This window comes from Eucyclogobius newberryi, unplaced genomic scaffold (assembly GCF_026437365.1).
Source record: "Eucyclogobius newberryi isolate DKJ021-1_F unplaced genomic scaffold, fEucNew1.0.hap1 SCAF_19, whole genome shotgun sequence".
NCBI classification, from domain to species: Eukaryota; Metazoa; Chordata; class Actinopteri; order Gobiiformes; family Gobiidae; genus Eucyclogobius; species Eucyclogobius newberryi.
The window spans coordinates 7,441,604-7,463,489 of record NW_027315823.1 but is presented as its reverse complement, the minus strand read 5'-3'; the positions used below and the strand labels follow the sequence as shown (position 1 = coordinate 7,463,489).

Below are 21,886 nucleotides of genomic sequence, written 5' to 3'. Positions count from 1 at the left end.
CGTCACAAAACACACACAAAAATACAACTGGTGTTACCTCACAGCAGTGCTAAAGCTTTGTGCATGATTCATGTTATGGACGACTGTTGAAAATAATAATAATAATGCTCAAAAAACAGAGACAAATAGAAGCCTTCTTTTCATATTGCAGATAGATATAAATACCGTATTTTCCGGACTATAAGTTGCACCTTTTTTACATAGTTTGGCCGGGGTGCGATTTAAATGTGATATAATTCGTTATTTTCACATTGACAAACACAAGAGGGCGCTCTAGGCTCTAAGCGACGCAGAAGAAGAATCTGCACTTCCTCTTCCTCTGGAGTTTGTGGAGTTGTTTAGAAGTGACACAGAGGAAGAAGAATTCAATGGATTTAGTGATTTGGGGTAAAACTGATGCTTTGGTAAACTTGTTAGCATGTTCTTTATGCTATAGTTATCTGAATAACTGTTCATATGTTACGTTAACATACCAGACACTTACCACAGTTCTGTCTGTGCGTCATGTAGCTGAAGGTGTTAGCGTTAGCATACGTACATCTATTCACCATGTTCTCTAATCTGTTATTATTTTAAACGGCATTTCAAGATTAAATGTCTGTTCTTGGTCCTGGATTTTATCAAATACATTTCCCCCAAAAATGTGACTTATACTACAGAGCAACTTATACTACAGAGTACAAATTATATATGTTTTTTCCTTCTCTGTTTCGCATTTTTTGGCTGGTGCGACTTATACTCCGGGAAATACGGGAGTTTTCACTTCATGATTAATTTGATTGAAGTGCCTGGTATTTATCTAAATGTAATGCTGTTTGGCACAAAGCTGGGTAATTTGAACGGTTTTCTAATTTCATATCACTTTTGTGCACAACATGGTATGTAACAAGCCTTCAGTGCTACAATTACTTTCATATTCTAAAGAGCATATAAACGTAATCAGCCCGTGTCCACCGCAGCAGCAGAACCTTCAGTCCCTTATTTAAAACGTTATCTATCCGTTACGCGTTCCGTTTCATTGTCTCTGTTCACAAAGGCATAACGCTGTTCCAAAACGTGACAGTGAAACGCATTCTGTCGAATATAATGTTAGCGAAGTCTACAGAGCTATCTTAAAGTAAAAAATCCAGCTGTCGGAGTCAGTTTTTACGGTCACGTTATGTTAAAACGACTTGAATAACAGAGCTTCAGACAGAGCAGTGCCTCCAGTTAGCTTCCCGCGCTCTCTAACCCCGTCGTGGCCTCGTCTCGAACACGATCCTCTTTTCCTCGTGGCTCCGCAGTCTCATATCAGAGGCTAATGAAGGACCTGCGCTGTATTAAACCTAATCTGTTCTCCGTGTCAGGGCATTTTGCTGAAACGCAGCGGGAACTCTCTGAACAAAGAGTGGAAGAAGAAGTACGTGACTCTGACCAGCGACGGCATCCTGTCGTACCACGCCAGCGTCAATGTGAGTCCTTAAGTCAGAATCACCTAAAGTACATGTATGACACAAAGATATATATCTACTGTTAACTCCAATGTTTGTCTGTTTGTTTGTTGTTTTGTTTTTTTGTTTGTCTGAAAATGTATTTAAGGCTCTTTATATTGGCTACAGCTCTTGAGAGGTCTATTCTTGAACATAGCAGTGAAGTGGATTATAATGGTGTTAATAATGGTGGATTATATGTGTTCATTGGTTAATTGTTTTTTTCATTTTTATGTTGTTTATTTTTTACATTTTATTTTATTCATTTATTTTAAATACAGAGGTATTTTTTAAGAGAAAAAATATTAGAAATAGACTTACAAAACCAAATATATTACATCCCTGAAGAATACATTTTGTTTTACTAAAGAGATGTGTTTATTTGTGAACTTTTGTCAAAGTTTTTCTTAAACTTATACTTTCTTTTGCTGTAAAGCTAATTGTCCCACTTGACGACACAAATACATATTGTGATTTTCCAGCCTTGCCATAGATTTAAATATATTCATTTAAATATATACAGCACATATCGTTTATCAGTGGAAAAAAACCTCCTTTTTGTCCGGCTCATCTGAACTCAAATCTTTGACAACATTCCTTGGTCTAACTCGTCAGGATTACATGTTGAACGCTCCGGGGAAAGAGATGGACCTTCTGCGTGTCACAGTGAAAGTCCCGGGGAAACGCCCTCCTCGAGCTGTGCCCCAGTCCGTGCCCGGGTCTGGACCAGGACCAGGACCAGGACCAGGACCAGGACCAGGGTCTGGACTTAACGGGAAATCAAAGGAGCCACAGGGACCTGAGGGGCTCGGTCTAGGTGAGTCCATCAGGGGTTAGAAGGGTAAGAAACAGATCATGTTGCTCTGCCGATATTTTTAAGCCGATATATAGGGCAGATTTTCATCATTTTCCCCAAATTGTATCATTTTAAAAGACTACAAACTCAATTACTACATATACTGTGTGCTGCTCTACAATAAATAAATAAATAATGATCAGTGATTGACCCATAAAATCTAAAATGTGTCACAACTATATTTAAATCGGTCCAAAATATATCCAAATAAGCCTGTTTCCCCCTCACTTCTGCTGCTGAAGCTCGACTGAAGTCACGATGTCTTTTAATGACCTCTAGAGGCCGCTGAGCAGTACTGCAGGAAGCTTGGTTCTTCTTGTCCTGCAGCTGCCTGAATAAACCTGTGTGGGAATCTTGTGCCTGACCGAGCCCTAACTGAGCATGTGCAGAGGAGAAGAGAAGCCCTAACTGAGCATGTGCAGAGGAGAAGAGAAGACCTAACTGAGCATGTGCAGAGGAGAAGAGAAGCCCTAACTGAGCATTTGCAGAGGAGAAGAGAAGCCCTAACTGAGCATGTGCAGAGGAGAAGAGAAGCCCTAACTGAGCATGTGCAGAGGAGAAGAGAAGCCCTAACTGAGCATGTGCAGAGGAGAAGTGAAGCCCTAACTGAGCATGTGCAGAGGAGAAGAGAAGCCCTAACTGAGCATGTGCAGAGGAGAAGAGAAGCCCTAACTGAGCATGTGCAGAGGAGAAGAGAAGCCCTAACTGAGCATGTGCAGAGGAGAAGAGAAGCCCTAACTGAGCATGTGCAGAGGAGAAGAGAAGCCCTAACTGAGCATGTGCAGAGGAGAAGAGAAGCCCTAACTGAGCATGTGCAGAGGAGAAGTGAAGCAACAGCAGCGCCACGTTTCAACAAACAGTATTAAAAACTATCTTTTAGAGACAAGTTTTTGTCTGTAGCTGAGGCTCTGTTCACGTTTGATGATTATATGTTCATTAGAAATACTGGCAATCATTTACCAACATAGAGCACTAGTTTGTGTAATGAAGTGAAACTATTCTATCCATCCTCCATCCCCGAGTCTGCTTGTCCATCCTTGAAAGTCCCTGACTTCCCTAAAATGTTCAAATAAAGCTTCATATCTATCTTTTGAGCAGTTAAAATATTGGCACAAACAAAAGCGTAAATAAGATAAGATAAGATAAGATAATCCTTTATTGTCCCACATGGGGAAATTCCATTGATGCAACGCAGGTAGATACAGAGGTAGATACAGAAGAAAAGAACAAATAACTTATAGGAAGTTTGAAAAACACTCAGTAGAAGATCTCACCGCGGTGAAGTTAGTTTCACGTTGGACGTTGGACATTCGCCTCCGCAACTAGAGCGGGAGCTTCCTCTGAGTGTGCCCCGCCTGCAGTAGCTCGACACAGGGAGCTGCGCGCTGAAGTGCCGCTTGGTACGCCAGTTAGAGACCGTCTCTAAAGTACCGTTTGTTATCTTAAAAAATATAAACATATTTATAAAAAAAACAAAAAAAACAACAACATTGAGCATGAATCCAAGTTGCTAATCCTAGATGTCATAGTCCTTTTGGGCTAAAAAAATAACCCTTTGTAGATTTTTAAAGAATATTTTTAGTCAAAAAACAAGGATTCTTTACAATAGCTCCTAAGTCAGCTGACCTAGAAAGTCAAACCCAAGTGATTATAGTAGTTGTGGTCTCCAGGTATCACGCACACCTTTTACTTTTTCAAAATAACCCTTTGTAGATTTTTAAGGAATATTTTTCGTCAAAAAACAAGGATTCTTTTCAATAGCTCCTAAGTTAGCAAACCTAGATCGTAAATGCTAAGTGATTATAGTAGTTGTGGTCTCCAGGTATCACGCACACCTTTTACTTTTTCAAATTAACCCTTTGTAGATTTTTAAGGAATATTTTTCGTCAAAAAACAAGAATTATTTTCAATAGCTCCTAAGTTAGCAAACCCAGATAGTAAAAGTTAAGTGATTATAGTAGTTGTCGTCTCCAGGTATCACACACACCTTTTACTTTTTCAAATTAACCCTTTGTAGATTTTTAAGGAATATTTTTCGTCAAAAAACAAGGATTCTTTTCAATAGCTCCTAAGTCAGCTGACCTAGAAAGTCAAACCCAAGTGATTATAGTAGTTGTGGTCTCCAGGTATCACGCACACCTTTTACTTTTTCAAATTGATCCTTTGTTGATTTTTAAGGAATATTTTTTGTCAAAAATCAAGGATTCTCTTCAATAGCTCCTAAGTCAGCTGACCTAGAAAGTCAAACCCAAGTGATTATAGTAGTTGTGGTCTCCAGGTATAACGCACACCTTTTACTTTTTCAATTTAACCCTTTATAGATTTTTAAGGAATATTTTTCGTCAAAAAACAAGGATTCTTTTCAATAGCTCCTAAGTTAGCAAACCTAGATAGTAAAAGCTAAGTGATTATAGTAGTTGTGGTCTCCAGGTATCACGCACACCTTTTACTTTTTCAAATTAATAACCCTTTATAGATTTTTAAGGAATATTTTTTGTCAAAAGAAAAGGATTCTTTTCAATAGCTCCTAAGTCAGCTGACCTAGAAAGTCAAACCCAAGTTATTATAGTAGATTGAGTCTCCAGGTAACACCTTTTACTTTTTCAATTTAACCCTTTTTGAATTTTAAGGAATGTTTTCCGCCAAAAATCAAGGATTATTTTAGCAGTTAGCAAACACCGTAGAGTTGCTGAACTGACTGGTAAACGGTCAAGGAAACGGCCTGTGCTACTGGACCCTGGACCACAGAATGTCAGCAGAGCTTTGAGGCCTTAAAAGCCAAGCTCACCACGGCCCCGGTACTTTGCCTACGCTGACTTCTCCCTCCCATTCATTCTGGAGGTTGGTGCAAGTCATGCTGGATTGGGGGCAGTGCTCTCCCAGGACCAGGAAGGGAAGGTGCGACCTCTTGCGTACGCCAGTCGAGGCCTGCGCCCGACTGAGCGCAACATGTCCAACTACAGCTCCATGAAGCTAGAGTTGTTGGCCCTTAAGTGGGCCCTGACTGAGAAATTCAGGGAGTAACTGCTAGGACACAAATGCGTGATCTATATGGACAACAATCCCCTGAGTCATCCCTCCTCAGACACACTGGGAGCTGTTGAGCAGCGCTGGGCCGCCCAGTTGGCCTCTTTTGATTTTGAATTAAAATATCGTTCAGGTAAGTGTAACCAAAATGCTGACACTTTGTCTCGCCAGCCTGGCACTTCCTTACAGGAAGTGGCACCGGGAACTTGGGGCACATGTCTGCCTGGGCAGTTAAAACAAGCCCTACAAGGAATGGTTACACAGGCAACACAGTCCCTTGTGACTTTTCTACCGCAAGTTGCCCCTGCTGACCTCCGCGAGCTTCAGCAGTCTGACCCCGCCATACAGGAGATCCTGACCTTTTGGCAACAAATTCGACTGCCCTCTTAGTGCTGGCCCAGTGGGACCGCCTGGTAGAGTTAGAGGGGCTGCTGTATCGGCAGGTGTTTCGTCCTGACGGTGGTGGGGCTGTGTATCAACTCCTTCTGCCTAAAGCCTTGGTCCAGAATGTCCTCACCCAGGTCCATCAGGAGCATGGACACCAAGGAATAGAGAGGACTCTGGCCTTGCTGTGTTCCCGGTGCTATTGGCCAGGTATGTCACGGGAGGTAGCCCAATGGTGCCAGGCTTGCGAGAGATGTCAGCATGCAAAGGACAACCAATCGGTTCCTCACGCCTTTATGGGCCACTTACTGGCTTCACAGCCAAACGAGATCCTTGCTATCGACTTTACCAAGTTAGAGCAGACCTCCACTGGTCTGGAAAACGTGCTGGTCATGACTGACGTTTGACAACCCGCAACAAGCACGCTTCCACTGTGGCGCAAGTCCTGGTCACAGAGTGGTTTGCAAAGTTTGGTGTTCCGGCACGCATACACTCGGACCAGGGACGAAACTTTGAGAGCCCTCTCATCCAGCAGTTGTGTAAGCTGTATGAGATTACAAAGTCTCGGATATTGAACTATTGGCTATTGGCATGAGGCCATATTATCTGCCCCGGGAGTTCTCGCATGTGATTTTGATCGTAGTCTATGTGGCCCCGTCTGCCAATGCTGAAAATGCTTGTGAAGCACTGCTCTCCTGCACTTGTAGGCTGCAAACACAGCATCCACAGGCTCTCTTCCTCATCTCTGGTGACTTTAACCACGCTTCTCCCTCTTCTGTTCTACCAACATACACCCAGTATGTCACCTGCCCCACCAGAAACAATAGAACATTGGACTTGTTTTTTGCCAACACCAAAGAGGCTTATTCTTCTTCCCCCCTCCCTCCCCTGGGCAGCTCGGACCACAACCTTGTACATTTGAGGCCTGTGTATGAACCCATCATGCGCAGGCAGCCTGTGGTGTCCCGTGTGGTGAGGATGTGGTCTGCTGAGAGCGAGGAGGCTCTGAGGGACTGCTTCAGCACCACTGTCTGGACTGAGCTTTACGGCCATGGGGAGGACATCAACACCATCAGAGAGTGCATCACGGACTACATCAACTTCTGTTTTGAGAACATTGTTCCCTCCCTGACGGTGCGGTGTTTTCCAAACAACAAGCCATGGATTACCCGTGAACTGAAGGCTCTGCTGAAGGAGAAGAAGAGAGCCTTCAGGTCAGGGAACAAGGAGGAGCTGAGGACTGTGCAGAAAAAGCTGAGGAGGAAGAGCAGGCAGGCTGAGGCCGGCTACAAGAGGAGGATGGAGGAGCAGCTGCAGCAGAAGAACATTCAGGGAGTGTGGAGAAGCCTGAAAACCATCTTGGGCTTCAAAATCTCCCCTGCCCAGACAGAGGGGGATCTATAGTGGGTGAATGATTTAAATGCTTACTTCTTGAGATTTGATTGGTCACCCGCCCCTCCCCCTGCACAGCTGCATGCTCCCTCTTCCACAGCTGGACAATGCCCTGCATCCATTCCTCTTCATTTCTCCGCCCCGGACCATCAGCTCCCCACTTGGCCTGGACTCACCCATCCCCCCAGCACACAGTCCCCCTGCCAACCACTGACTGTCACAGCAGCACAGGTGAGGAGTGAGCGGAAGAGGATTAAAGTGAGGAAGGCAGCAGGACCTGACGGCATCAGCCCCAGGCTCCTTAAGTCCTGCGCAGATGAACTGTGTGGAGTTTTGGAGCATGTCTTCAACATGAGCCTGAAGCTGAGGGTGGTAACACAGGTCTGGAAGACCTCCTGTCTGGTACCTGTGCCCAAGACACCGCGCGCCAAAGACCTCAACAGCTTCAGGCCGGTGGCTCTCACGTCCTATCTGATGAAGACACTGGAGCGGCTGGTCCTGGACCACCTCCGCTCCACCGTGAGCTCAGTCATGGACCCGCTGCAGTTTGCATACCGGCCTTGCATTGGAGTGGAGGTCGCCATCATCTCCCTGCTGCACCGCTCTCTCTCACCTGGAAAAGCCTGGCAGCTCTGTGAGGTTCCTGTTCTTCGATCTTTCCAGCCCCTTCAACACCATCAGCTCCTGAGGGACAAGCTGGAGACTGCTAGTGTGGAGTATGACCTGGCAGAGTGGATCCTGGACTACCTCACGGACCAACCCCAGTTTGTGAGAGCACGGGACTGTGTGTCTGACACTCGGACCTGCAGTGTGGGGGCGCCCCAGGGCACTGTCCTCGCACCCTTTCTCTTCACCCTTTACACTGCAGACTTCAGACACGACACTGCAGAAGTTCTCTGATGACTCTGCCATCATCGGACTCATCACGGACGACGATGATGCAGAGTACAGGGGACTGGCGCAGTACTTTGTGGACTGGTGTAAGCGGAACCACCTCCTCATCAACGCGGGGAAGACCAAGGAGATGGTGGTGGATTTCCGCAGACGCCACCCCACTGCCCCCTTACCAGTGAACATCCAGGGAAGGGACATTGAGAGAGTGGACTCATACAAGTACCTGGGTGTTCATCTGAACCACAAACTGGACTGGACTCATAACACAGACGCACTGTACAGGAAGAGCCAGAGTCGGCTCTACCTCCTGAGGAGACTCAGGTCTTTTGGAGTGACAGGGCCACTCCTGAAGACCTTCTATGACTCTGTGGTGGCATCAGCCCTCCTGAACGGTGTGGCCTGCTGGAGCAGCAGCATCGCAGAGAGAGAGAGGAGGAGGCTGGACAAAGTCATCAAGAAGTCCAGCTCCGTCCTGGGCTGCGCTCTGGACTCGGTGCAGGAGGTGGGGGACAGAAGGGTCCTGGCTGGATTCACATCTATGCTTGACCATGAGTGCCACCCCCTGCAGTCCGCTCTGGAGAGCAGCTTCAGTGAGAGACTGATCCACCCTCGCTGTGTGAAGGAGAGGTTTCGCAGGTCTTTCCTTCCTGCTGCTATCAGACTTTATAACAAACACTGTTAGTCCTGAACACTCGCAATACTGACTTAACAATGTGCAATTCCGTCATATGTGCAATATGTGCCGTCGTGACACATATTCATGTGCAATTACTGTCGTGATCACATGCAATGGTATTTATGTATTTATGTATTTATTTTTATCTTTATTATTTTTCCCCTCCATCCCTTGTTGGGTAATGTGAGTTTTTGTTTATAAGAGATCTTCTACTGAAAGTGTTTTTCAAACTTCCTATAAGTGATCTGTTCTTTTCTTCTGTATCTACCTCTGTATCTACCTGCGTTGCATCAATGAAATTTCCCCATGTGGGACAATAAAGGAATATCTTATCTTGTCTTATCTTACTCCGTACCACCCAGCAGGAAATGGGCAGTGTGAGCGGTTCAATCGAACACTTCACAATATGTTGCGTGCTCTTCCTGCATCCCGTAAGAGGGACTGGAGTGGTTGCTTACCCCAGGTGCTCTACGCATATAACACCACTCTCCACCAGTCCACTGGTGAGTCTCCATTCTTCCTGATGTTTGGGCAAGAACCACGTCTGCCTATTGATTGCTTGTTGGGTAGGGTGCAAGACCCCGGGGGGGGGGGGAAGTGTGCATGAGTGGGTGTTACGACCACCCGGCTCAACGGCAGCCAAACAAAGAGGGGAGTCCACACAGCACTCACAATAATTAATAGTATATTTTTATTATAAATAATCAGGCCCTGCAAAAGAAACTAATGTATCTGTGTAGATGGCAACTAAATAAGTGTAGTGTGATATGTATCGTTGCAATGAAAATGTGCAAAAATAAACAGAATTAAACTGTGCTGCCACACAGTACAGCAACCAGTCTTGGGGCGTGGCGAGAGAGAGAGAGACTGCTCCCACCAGCCTCCCTTATATCCAGGCTGGCTCCACTCAAGCCAAACGATCCTAAGGTGTGTTAGGAGGGACCTGCAGTGGAGAGAATCACCTGGCAACCAGGAGAGGGTGCTGACTCCCACTGCCCAGGGAGCTGACACCCCTACAGAATCCCTAGGTTCGTAACAGTGGGTGAAAAGAGCACCAGATGCGTCTTCAGGTGGCTTTCAACGGGGCAAGAGAAAGATTGCGTCTGGCGGCCTCACGCAGAAAGGCAAATCATGACCAACGGGTCATAGATGTGCCTTTTAAGGAAGGCCAGCTGGTGCTACTTCGCGATTACAGTGCTAGGGGTTGTCGGAAGACCCAAGACCTGTGGGGTCCTCAACCTATGTTGTCCTGCAAGCCCCAAGGGAAGATGGTGTGGTGTACACGGTGGCTCCTGTGGATCAACAAACCAAGGTAAAAAGGGTCCACCGATCCCCGTTGAAGGCCCTGCTTTGCAGTGACTCCCCTGCCACTGTCCCTGGTGTGAATCCTCCGGATGCACCTGTAGCACCAATCGTAGAAGATGAACAGTCATTTGAGAATGATTTGTTTTTACAGCCGCCGGTGCGGCAGCCAACAGTTGTGCCCCAAAACTCCTCCCACGTCCCATTACACGTGCCGAGTGCTCAAGAACCATTAGTTGCTCTCCCCACCGTGGTCACTGACCAGGCTCCGCCAGCAATTGACGCTGTGGCCAATCCTGGCTTCAGCGAGGCATCTGTACGCCGGTCCACTCGCACGACCGCTGGCCAATACCTAAATCCCCACCGTATTCCAAGGTCCCTAGTTGAACAACCATCCGGCCAAGGTGCTCCTGTGTCATCCTCCAGGCTGACACAAGTAGTTTTTAGGCCTTGGTGTTAAGTTGTGTTTCATCGTCGGGGCGACGATGCATTTCGGGGGGGGTGGAATGTGGCAATATGGGCTGTAGAGGCCTGTGCTGAGGGTACACTCACCTGCCGCTCCGTGGCGCTCAGCTGGCAGACACTTTAAGCGCGCCCTCCTCATCCGCCTCTCGTTTCACCCACACGCTCTTCCGGGCCTTGGTTGTTGGCCACTCCGTCCTCCATTCCAGGTAATGACAATCCCGCGGCTTCAATTCATTTCACAAATTCATGAATTAAATTCTTCCGGTAGTGCCGCTGCAGTGCCACAGGCACCCATAATCCGGTCCGGGGCTCTGGCAAATCACCTAGCAGGTAATGAACTCCCAATTCTCCTCAGTCATTCAGTTTCAACGCTCCTAAATCCCGGTTTGCCCCAGATACACCGGTCAAGTACACCCGTTTGGCTTTTAACGCCTTGTCCATGACCACGTGCCGCAGATTGCGGCGAAGGCGCTGTTGTGCGGCAACAGCTGGCCAACGTTGCATGCGCTGGTCCACTCAGTTTGGATGCAGCCTGTGGTGTGGAGCGATCCCATTGAGCAGCTAAGGAAGTATCGTGTGCTACTCTGTCAACCATGCCCGGTATGTGCCGAGAATTTGTTTTGATCAGTTTCGATTGAATGTAGTAATTCCACTGGTAATATTGCAGGTCTCCTGTGGTGGTCCGCAGCGGCTTGGGCACGCCCCCCTCTGCTGTTTAGTTCCTTCTTGGCTTCTTTTTGTTTTGTTCCTGCTCTGTTCTGATCCTGTATTGTGCCTATTTTGCCGTCCCGTTTTGTTCCTGTTTTGTCCCTATTTTGTTCTTATTTCGCCTACTATTATAATAACTTGGGTTTGACTTTCTAGGTCAGCTGATTTAGAAGCTATTGAAAAGAATCCTTGTTTTTTGACGAAAAATATTCCTTAAAAATCTACAAAGGGTTAATTTGAAAAAGTAAAAGGTGTGCGTGATACCTGGAGACCACAACTACTATAATCACTTGGGTTTGACTTTCTAGGTTTGCTGACTTAGGAGCTATTGAAAAGAATTCTTGTTTTTTGCCGAAAAATATTCCTTAAAAATCTATAAAGGGTTAAATTGAAAAAGTAAAAGGTGTGCGTGATACCTGGAGACCACAACTACTATAATCACTTGGGTTTGACTTTCTAGGTCAGCTGACTTAGGAGCTATTGAAAATAATTCTTGTTTTTTGACGAAAAATATTCCTTAAAATTCTACAAAGAGTTAAATTGAAAAAGTAAAAGTTGTGCGTGATACCTGGAGACCACAACTACTATAATCACTTGGGTTTGACTTTCTAGGTTTGCTGACTTAGGAGCTATTGAAAAGAATTCTTGTTTTTTGCCGAAAAATATTCCTTAAAAATCTATAAAGGGTTAAATTGAAAAAGTAAAAGGTGTGCGTGATACCTGGAGACCACAACTACTATAATCACTTGGGTTTGACTTTCTAGGTCAGCTGACTTAGGAGCTATTGAAAAGAATCCTTGTTTTTTGACGAAAAATATTCCTTAAAAATCTATAAAGGGTTAATTTGAAAAAGTAAAAGGTGTGCGTGATACCTGGAGACCACAACTACTATAATCACTTAGCGTTTAGTATCTAGGTTTGCTAACTTAGGAGCTATTGAAAAGAATTCTTGTTTTTTGACGAAAAATATTCCTTAAAAATCTACAAAGGGTTAATTTGAAAAAGTAAAAGGTGTGCGTGATACCTGGAGACCACAACTACTATAATCACTTGGGTTTGACTTTCTAGGTTTGCTGACTTAGGAGCTATTGAAAAGAATTCTTGTTTTTTGACGAAAAATATTCCTTAAAATTCTACAAAGAGTTAAATTGAAAAAATAAAAGTTGTGCGTGATACCTGGAGACCACAACTACTATAATCACTTGGGTTTGACTTTCTAGGTTTGCTGACTTAGGAGCTATTGAAAAGAATTCTTATTTTTTGCCGAAAAATATTCCTTAAAAATCTATAAAGGGTTAAATTGAAAAAGTAAAAGGTGTGCGTGATACCTGGAGACCACAACTACTATAATCACTTGGGTTTGACTATCTAGGTTTGCTAACTTAGGAGCTATTGAAAAGAATCCTTGTTTTTTGACGAAAAATATTCCTTAAAAATCTGTAAAGGGTTAAATTGAAAAAGTAAAAGGTGTGCGTGATACCTGGAGACCACAACTACTATAATCACTTGGGTTTGACTTTCTAGGTCAGCTGACTTAGGAGCTATTGAAAAGAATCCCTGTTTTTTGACGAAAAATATTCCTTAAAAATCAACAAAGGGTTAAATTGAAAAAGTAAAAGGTGTGCGTGATACCTGGAGACCAAAACTACTATAATCACTTGGGTTTGACTTTCTAGGTTTGCTGACTTAGGAGCTATTGAAAATAATTCTTGTTTTTTGACGAAAAATATTCCTTAAAATTCTACAAAGAGTTAAATTGAAAAAGTAAAAGGTGTGCGTGATACCTGGAGACCACAACTACTATAATAACTTGGGTTTCACTTTCTAGGTCAGCTGACTTAGGAGCTATTGAAAATAATCCTTGATTTTTGACGGAAAAAAAATCTTTAAAAATCTATAAAGGGTTAATTTGAAAAAGTAAAAGGTGTGCGTGATACCTGGAGACTCAAACTATTATAATCACTTAGCGTTTACTATCTAGGCTAGCTGACTTAGGAGCTATTGATAAGAATCCTTGATTTTTGACGAAAAATATTCTTTAAAAATCTACAAAGGGTTAATTTTTCAGCCCAAAAGGACTATTGCATCTAATATTAGCAACTTGGATTCATGCTCAATATTGTTGTTTTTTTTAAATATAAATACGTTTGATATTTTTTAAGACAACACATTTTTAAACAAACGGTACTTTAGAGTTGGTCCCTAACTGGCGTACCAAGCGGCACTTCAGCGCGCAGCTCCCCGCGTCGTGCTACTGCAGGCGGGGCACACTCAGAGGAAGCTCCCGCTCTACTTGCGGAGGCGAATGTCCAACGTCCAACGTCCGCCGGGATAACGTGACGATCTCCGGGTAAGACGACTGTTCTCCGCAGTTTCATGAGTTCCTCCTTTGTGTAAACGCGGTACGGCGCCGGCCGGGGGGGCGCAGGGGGGCCGGGGGGGCTCGGAGCCAGGGCACATCGCGATGACACGAAAACACTCAATCCAGCCGAACAAAGTCAAAACAAGTTGAATTAAAGCGATTCCAGTGCGTGTCCCGATCATTCATGAAGTTCCTCTTTTATATAAACGTGTACCGGCGGCATACTGTACGTCAGGACGGCCGGAGGGCGGGGGGGTCTAACTCTAGTTGTAATCCTTCATTTGTCCATGTTTTTCCATGACTATACAGACCTTAAAATTAAATTGAAAATAAACAAGTTGTGATTTTCAACAATAATGCAAATTTTTCGTCCATTATTATCTAGAAGCTGTTCTGTTCTGTTTTCAAAAACTGGAAAAAAATTAATGTATTTAAAAAGATAATCATATGACTAATAATAGTAATTGTTAGCCCGATCCAGAAGGTACGACTGTTTGACTGTCACAATAACACGTCTTGAACTACGCTATGCTTCACAACAATACTACAATGATATTATTTAAACAACCTTTATGCCACTGATATTTAAACCCTGAATCATGATCAATTCCAGTGCGTGCTCTGGAGGAAGGCAAAGACTTTACACAAGCGCAATAAGCTTTCTTTCCCCCCGTGCTCAGATGACAAACCATGACAAAGGAACAAAAGAGTCTCAGGGGGATATGAAACCTTTGAATTTTAAAATAACTCTTCTTATCTTGGCTGCAGTACCGCTGACGGCCAGTAGTCTGCTGCAGATGGAGGAGATGGAGCTGGGCAGCGCTCTGTTTCTGAGGAACAGTCGAGGCGTCCAGAGGTGCAGCTCCAACGTGTCCAACCACGCCCAGAGTGTCGGTAAGAGACATTGTGCTATCAGGGCTGGAAAAGTGACCAAGTACACAAGGAAAAGTACTGCACAGGTATTTGTGCTTTACTTAAGTCGTTTTTTACAGTGGATACTTTTTACTACTTATTACGTCACTATGTTTGAGAGCAGGGATCTTTACTTTCATGGTGACATCCCAACGAAAGGTTTTGAGTTCATGACCGAGCTTTGAGCAAACAAAAATATACTCATAAATATCACAAAGAAATGTATTGGAACTATACTTTTTTACCAAAGATCATGAGATTTCTTTATCAAAATCACCCCATTTAATGCCTTGTGGAGTGAAACATTTTCGAACCCTTTGTGTACGACCCTGGAGTTTATGTTTGTGCCAGTAATTACAGAGCAGTGGGCGGGGCTAGGTGACAGATGCAAACAGACATTTTTTCGAGCACTTGAGCCTCAAACGCAGGGCGATACAGGATTACTCAAACATGCATGACTCAAAACGCAACCCTGAGAAATGTTATTAGCACGTTTTACTGCACCGGGAAGCACACGCCACACGTTCTACTTCCTGCTGCGGTGCATTCACTTGAGATAAACGTGCAGTCGACGCGTACGAATTTGACTAAAATGTCACCAATCAAAGGGTAGAACAAATGTCAAAAAGTAGTCATCTGGACAATGTTTTTGAAATCGTTTCGACTGCAAGCCATTTTCAATCTGAAGGGACTGGAAAGTGATACTGCCCTGAGCTAAACGGGCTGTGGGCGGAGCAACAAACCCCCCCACAATCGATGGTGAGGTGAAAAGTTTAGGCAGGAAGAAGCTAGGGTTTGAGAGAACGAACGAGACATTTGATGCAAAAAGATAAAAATCTCTCTTTGAACAGGATTATGGTGTGATCTCCCTTCTGTTTACAACGCTACACTTAGGCCGTGGCAGAGATGAAGCGAGTCAAAGGCTTAGCAGCTTTGAGGCGGAGGCTTGCAAGAGAGCAATAGAATGTAAATTAGCGAGAGGCTGCCGTAGCCGATAACGACTCAAAACTAAGCTATCACGTAACGAAGGCGGGGCAGTTTGAGGCTATAACTCCTCCCATAATGCAGGGCCTATTCAGCTCATGGCAGTACACATTCCATACAGTCCAGTGACGGGGACTGAAGGACTACCGCCCCAGATACCCGCGTGCTGGACCACACAGATGAAATAATCCGCCTGTCCTGCCTTAGACTCGGCGGTCGAGGGCGTGTCCAGCTCCTCCTCCACCAAAGACATGGGTTCGGCTTCTCCTCTGACCGACCGCAAGAAACACAGGCGGAAGAAGAGCGTGAACCAGAAAGGAGAAGCCACCGGACAGGCAGACGGTAAAATGCTACGCAGATTACTGTGTTACCAAGTGTGTTGTGCTGTAGCCACGCCCGCCCGCCCTGATACGAACCCACAAAGAAGTGACAAAGTGCATGTTTCAAGTAATCCAGTATTGAGTCCGTCTCCCGCCCACTGGTGCGTGTCATCCTGGTGAAAATCGATCAAGCTCCACCGTGTTGTTACAGTGACGTGTGACTTTATTTGGTGAATTATATACCTGTCATACATATAGATTATAGTTTTACACCAATCGTGCAGGTGTTTGTGGAGAAAAGTTGAAAAATCTGTAGAAATTAACAGGAAGTGACATCACACTAGGCAACGTTTATGCATAAATTGCATTAAACAAACTCCTTTTTGACTCTCTAAACATAATTCAACAAAATAAAGGTGCTCTCATATATTATATAATAATATATATATATATATATATATATATATATATATATATATATATATATATATATATATATATAATAAATTAAATACATTGTTTTGCCCAGTGGTTGCTGGGTAATTTCCTAGTGTGATGTCATCAATTACAAACAGGAAGTGAAATTATAAACCTGCTATTCTGGGATAATTTTTTAAGAATGATTTCTTGCTACATTTTAAATATATAAAACTTAACTGCGTTTTAGTTCAACGAGTTGTCCAACCTGTAGGGGGCGCTTTAAAGTCCTGACACCTTCATTCTATTATTTCATTCTATTATTTCAGTGCTTGAATTGCCTTCACAGCTCATCTTTGTTTTCTGGCTTTATTAGACAGGACAGCTGTGGAATGAGGAGAGAGAGGATATATACTCTCTGCGACCACACATGTGCCACGCCCTCAGCCACTGCACCACCTGCACTCTCACCGCTCGTCTAATACGTTTTTGTGCCGCCAATTACTGTCTGTCAATTTCCCCTCACACAGTTCTGCCTCGAGACCCGGTCCGTAAACCTGTTCCAAAGCCTCACCTTCACCACTTGTTCCTAAGTCTAACCAGGGCCGCATTAGAGTATCATGAGGCCCCGGGGCTGAGGGATGCTGAGGCCCCTCATTCCATTTTTGTTTGTTCAGTAACATATATATTTAAGTATTTATTTATTCTATTTAAAAAGGTTTTAAAAATCCTGAAGATTCTCAACAAGCACTGACCAGAAACACATAGCTTTAGCCCTAGCTCCACCCCAGCCCCACCCTCAGCCCTAGCCCCACCCTCAGCCCTAGCCCTACCCTCAGCCCCAGCCCCACCCACAGCCCTAGCCCCACCCTCAGCCCCACCCCCAGCCCCACCCTCAGCCTCAGCTCCACTCAGGGCCGGCCCAGCCTATAAGCGAACTAAGCAGCCGCGTAGGGCCCCGAGGCGTTAAGAGGGCCCCCAATCTGGCAACCCGTCTTATGAGAAGTGCAAGCGCAGCGTGTGCCACTAGTGTAGTAGCGCTGCTGGCGCGGCAGCACACACAGAGGTAACATATAACCCACAAACCGCATTTATTTGTAATGACAATCTGGCAACCAAGACACCAAACCTGCGCTGATTGGTCAACTTCATTGTGCGCGAGCAGAACGAGAGCAAAACATAAACACAACAGAACGTGGTCCTCATGTCCAGAGGAATATATCCCCCCGATGCCGAAAAACGAAAGAAGAAACTTCTTGACGATGTAAAGAAACTGCAAACTCAACAACACTCTGCAGGTATTGAACTTCTCTTACAAAGAGACGGTTAATGCTGCTGTTTGAAACAACACGATTCTGTCACGTTAGTTCGCTCAGGCTGGAGGCGACGAGAGCTCTGCACCGCGTACAATAATATGTCTGAATGAAAGATAATCTTAACATTTACACCAGCCCGGTAGTGTCAGCTGCAGGTGAGGCCGGTGAGGGGCGTCTGTGCCCCGGGTCACTAAGAGGCGGAGATCCGGTCCAGACGAGCGCCGTCTCGTCCAGAACCTCTGACGTGAGACTTTGGAGTGAACAGTGTGCGGCCCCTGTCCCGGGCCCCTGTCGGGCCCGGGCCCCTGTGCAGCCTCAGTCAGAGATGAGCGGTTTGAGTTTGCGTCCCTCTCTCTCACATCACCATGTGTGAGATCAATCGTGACTCGTGATGTCTGTTTTACTTTGACTTCTTAAAGTGGAATGAGAGGAACGTAAAGGTTTATGCACGTAAGGTCCATCAGCCAATCACATCGCAGCATTGTTTCATGCAGGAGTCCAGTGTGTGGTGTTCTGATCAGAACAAACATTTATATTGTAATTCACTTTTAATATAGCAATAAAACATTTCGATTTATTTAAAAAGCATCATTAGACTATTTGTTATAAATTATAATAAATTGATAGTGAAAAATAACCAGACATATTATGATTACGTCTGTTATAGAATAATACTATATATTTTTATACAAAAGTGGCAAAGTTGCAGAAACGCAGTCTCTTCACTATAGCTAGGTTTGGACCTTCACTTCTCGTTCTGTTCATTCTCTGGGAATAACATGTTTGCACTGTTTTATCAGTGTTAATTGTTAATCAAGCAATGCTTATGCTATTTGTTTAATTTAATATAACTTGTTTTGTCACTTTAGCAAGAAGGAACAGTTGGGGGCTGTAAAAGATAAATTAGTAAGGATAACTATTAATTTGACATTTTCAGTTAAAATTAATCAATTTGATCATAATTATTTTCATAGCCAATATTGTATTGAGTAATTAAGTACACTAATGTATTAATAACTGGCTTTAATCATTTTCTCCTGGCACAGTTTCATCACATCATCATTTTATAGCATTACAACCTCAACATTTTACTCTTACTTTAGCCGGCTGGACCACATCAAAATGCACCAGAATACACGAAAAAGCTCTGAAAATCTCTGGGGGAGGGCCCCCAGACCCCCCTGTTCATTAATTTAAACTGCTAATGTGCTAATGTGGCTGTAGACCCTTAATGCCCACAAATACACCCAAAAACATATCTGGGACGTGTGTTATTTGTACAGGGAGTAGAGGTGATGTCAGCGGAATACCAAGTTGCATTGTGGGATTTAAGTTATCAATATTTGAGATTTAAGTTAGCAATATTTGAGCTTGTGAGGTGTTGAGAATAAACTAACTGGCAAATGGATGCCCTGGAGTTTTGTTGTGCTTTGTTTGCGTTGAAGAAAGTTCCCATATGTGAATTGTTCACTGACAATGGCAATAAAACTGATTCTGATGACGTGGTGAGGGGCCCCCAAATTTTTTTTCGCTTAGGGCCCCCTGAAGGCTTGGGCCGGCCCTGGCTCCACTCCCAACGTTTTCCAATGCTGTAAAAATGTAAACATTTCTGTCAACGAAGATTTGCGTCATAGCCTGCGACACACGTTTCAGCGCGGCGCACATCGGGGCGGCGCGTACATGGGGGGCGGCGCACATGGGGGCGGTGCACATGAGAACAGAGGTGATGAGAACAGAGGTGATGAGAACAGAGGATTCAAGGATTGTGCGATTTCAGCACTTCTGGGGAAATTAGAGGAGCACAAAGATAGATTTAAGAGTGCTGCTAGATTTGTTGCAACCCGGGAGATAATAAAGCGTGGGAAACCATTCACAGATGATGAGCACATTAAGGATTCTCCTCAAAGACAGTGAAGGAAAGGGACATTAAAACGGCAGGCAATGTCACCAATCGGCAAATCAAGGACGTTAATTCAGGTCCAACAGCTCAAGTGTCTGTGATGAGTCGTGATCGATATCGAAGAGGCAGCGCTGTTCTGCAGGTATGTGAACTCTGAGAAGACATTATGGAATATATAATGACAGGCTGTGTTCCACTGTTGCCCAGATATGGAGGGAAAGAGAAGAGGATTGTGTTGTTTTTGAGGTTTGAAGAGGACTGCGTTTTTATCGAATCCAATGCGTTTTTGTGTCGAGTTTGAAAAGCTGGTGAAAGATGATTTATTTATGGCTTTGATGTTGATGCACATTAGGGAAGCTGAATGACGTGTGTGGATCTTTGTTCATTTGTCATTCTTTGTGAAAATCCCGTTGTAATCCCCGTGGACCAGGGTGGCGCTTTACAGAGTGTTAATGTCGAGTTCACTTCAGGATTATTGACATTTCTCATCTCCGTCTGCAGCCAAGCGGAAAATGTGGAAACTCAAAAGCTTCGGCAGCTTAAGGAACGTCAGTAAAGCAGGTAAGATCCCACAATGCTTCTGTGTGCACGCCTCATATATCGCCCTTGACATCTGTCAGCATTGTACAGAGATTATAAGAGTGTCTAAGTTTATTATATGTTTTCTGCTGCATAGCTTTTATATCAATATTGAGTTTAGAGATCTTTTTTTTTAACTGAAATGATAAACGAGGCTGTGTGATCATTTTGTGATATTGATATATGTTTTTGTATATATGTATAAATACAAATGTATTTACCGTGTCAAAATAAACTTGTTACTTCCTTCATAATAATCTAAACCAGCAAAATCAAAACTCTGCTCCAGAAACGTGCTCATAAAGGACGTGATGATGATGTTTGTAATGTTGTTTAAATGTGTCTCTCTTTCAGATGAAGATAACTTTGACTTCCTGGTGGTGTCGAGTTCAGGCCAAACGTGGCACTTTGAGGCTCAGAGCGTGGAAGAGCGAGACTCGTGGGTCCAGGCCATCGAGAGTCAGATCCTGGCCAGTCTGCAGCTGTGTGAGAGCAGCAAGAACAAGGTACAAGAGTCACTGTGAAGAGTCTCAGGTCAGAGTCTCAGGTCAGAGTCTCAGGTCAGAGTCTCAGGTCAGAGTCTCAGGTCAGAGTCTCAAGTCAGAGTCTCAGTTCAGAGTCTCAGTTCAGAGTCTCAGTTCAGAGTCTCAGTTCAGAGTCTCAGTTCAGAGTCTCAGTTCAGAGTCTCAGGTCAGAGTCTCAGGTCAGAGTCTCAGGTCAGAGTCTCAGGTCAGAGTCTCAGGTCAGAGTCTCTGGTCAGAGTCTGAGGTCAGGGTCTCAGGTCAGAGTCTCAGGTCAGAGTCTCAGGTCAGAGTCTCAGGTCAGAGTCTCAGGTCAGAGTCTCAGTTCAGAGTCTCAGGTCAGAGTCTCAGGTCAGAGTCTCTGTTCAGAGTCTCTGTTCAGAGTCTCAGGTCAGAGTCTCTGGTCAGAGTCTGAGGTCAGGGTCTCAGGTCAGAGTCTCAGGTCAGAGTCTCAGGTCAGAGTCTCAGTTCAGAGTCTCAGGTCAGAATCTCAGGTCAGAGTCTGAGGTCAGAGTCTGAGGTCAGAGTCTGAGGTCAGAGTCTGAGGTCAGAGTCTCAGGTCAGAGTCTCAGGTCAGAGTCTCAGGTCAGAGTCTCAGGTCAGAGTCTCTGTGAAGAGTCTCAGGTCAGAGTCTCAGGTAAGAGTCTCAGGTCAGAGTCTCAAACCACTCTGGAAATGCTGCCGCTGGACGTGATTGGGACGCTCTACCAAATGCTCTTCTCTGATTGGTTGAAACAGAACAACAGTGTAACTTGTTTCCCTTCAAAGGCACAAATCGCTGCTCGTTTTTTAAAAACAAAATAGTCTGTATTTCTGTTAAAATAGTCAAAGTACGTCCGTCGTGCCATGTTTGTTTTGGTTGTTTGGGCGCTTCAGCCCAAACCTGAATGCCTCTCTGTGATTGGTCCAATCCTGCACCACTGGATCAGGCCCAATCACGATCCAATGCAACAGAGTTTGAACAAGATTAATTCTCAAGAGTTTTGAACTCACAACAATTGTGAGGATTCCTCTTTCTCTGTCCTCCTGAAACAAGAACTGGAACAAATGAAATGTCTGTGTCAACCCAGTTTAGCTCTTAGTGTGAAGTCAGAGGGCTTTAGTCCTGCTTTACTATTGGACCTGGTTTAGGCCTGGTTTAGACCTGGTTTAGTCCTGGTTTAGTCCTGGTTTGGACCTGGTTTAGTCCTAGTTTAGTCCTGGTCTAGTCCTGGTTTAGTCCTGTTTTAGACCTGGTTTAGACTTGGTTTAGTCCTAGTTTAGACCTGGTTTAGTCCTAGTTTAGACCTGGTTTAGACCTGGTTTAGTCCTAGTTTAGACCTGGTTTAGACCTGGTTTAGTCCTGGTGTAGCGCAGTTCTTGTGGTGTACTCCTGATGTGTTCCTGTTGTGTTTATGTTCTA

At 44.5% G+C, this 21,886-nt stretch overlaps 1 protein-coding gene across 2 annotated transcripts in view; it reads left to right on the top strand.

The window, feature by feature from the left end:
• LOC140365249 (arf-GAP with GTPase, ANK repeat and PH domain-containing protein 1-like) overlaps positions 1-21,886 on the top strand; it is a 68,522-nt gene that overhangs the window by 30,380 nt on the left and 16,256 nt on the right. The window contains exons 13-18 of one of the 2 annotated variants that reach the window (XM_072451546.1): positions 1,347-1,451; positions 2,085-2,286; positions 14,304-14,429; positions 15,639-15,773; positions 19,886-19,945; positions 20,318-20,469. In XM_072451546.1, the coding sequence (XP_072307647.1) occupies positions 1,347-1,451; positions 2,085-2,286; positions 14,304-14,429; positions 15,639-15,773; positions 19,886-19,945; positions 20,318-20,469 (780 nt within the window). The remainder of the gene's footprint in view (positions 1-1,346; positions 1,452-2,084; positions 2,287-14,303; positions 14,430-15,638; positions 15,774-19,885; positions 19,946-20,317; positions 20,470-21,886) is intronic. The other variant, XM_072451547.1, reaches the window with a different exon arrangement.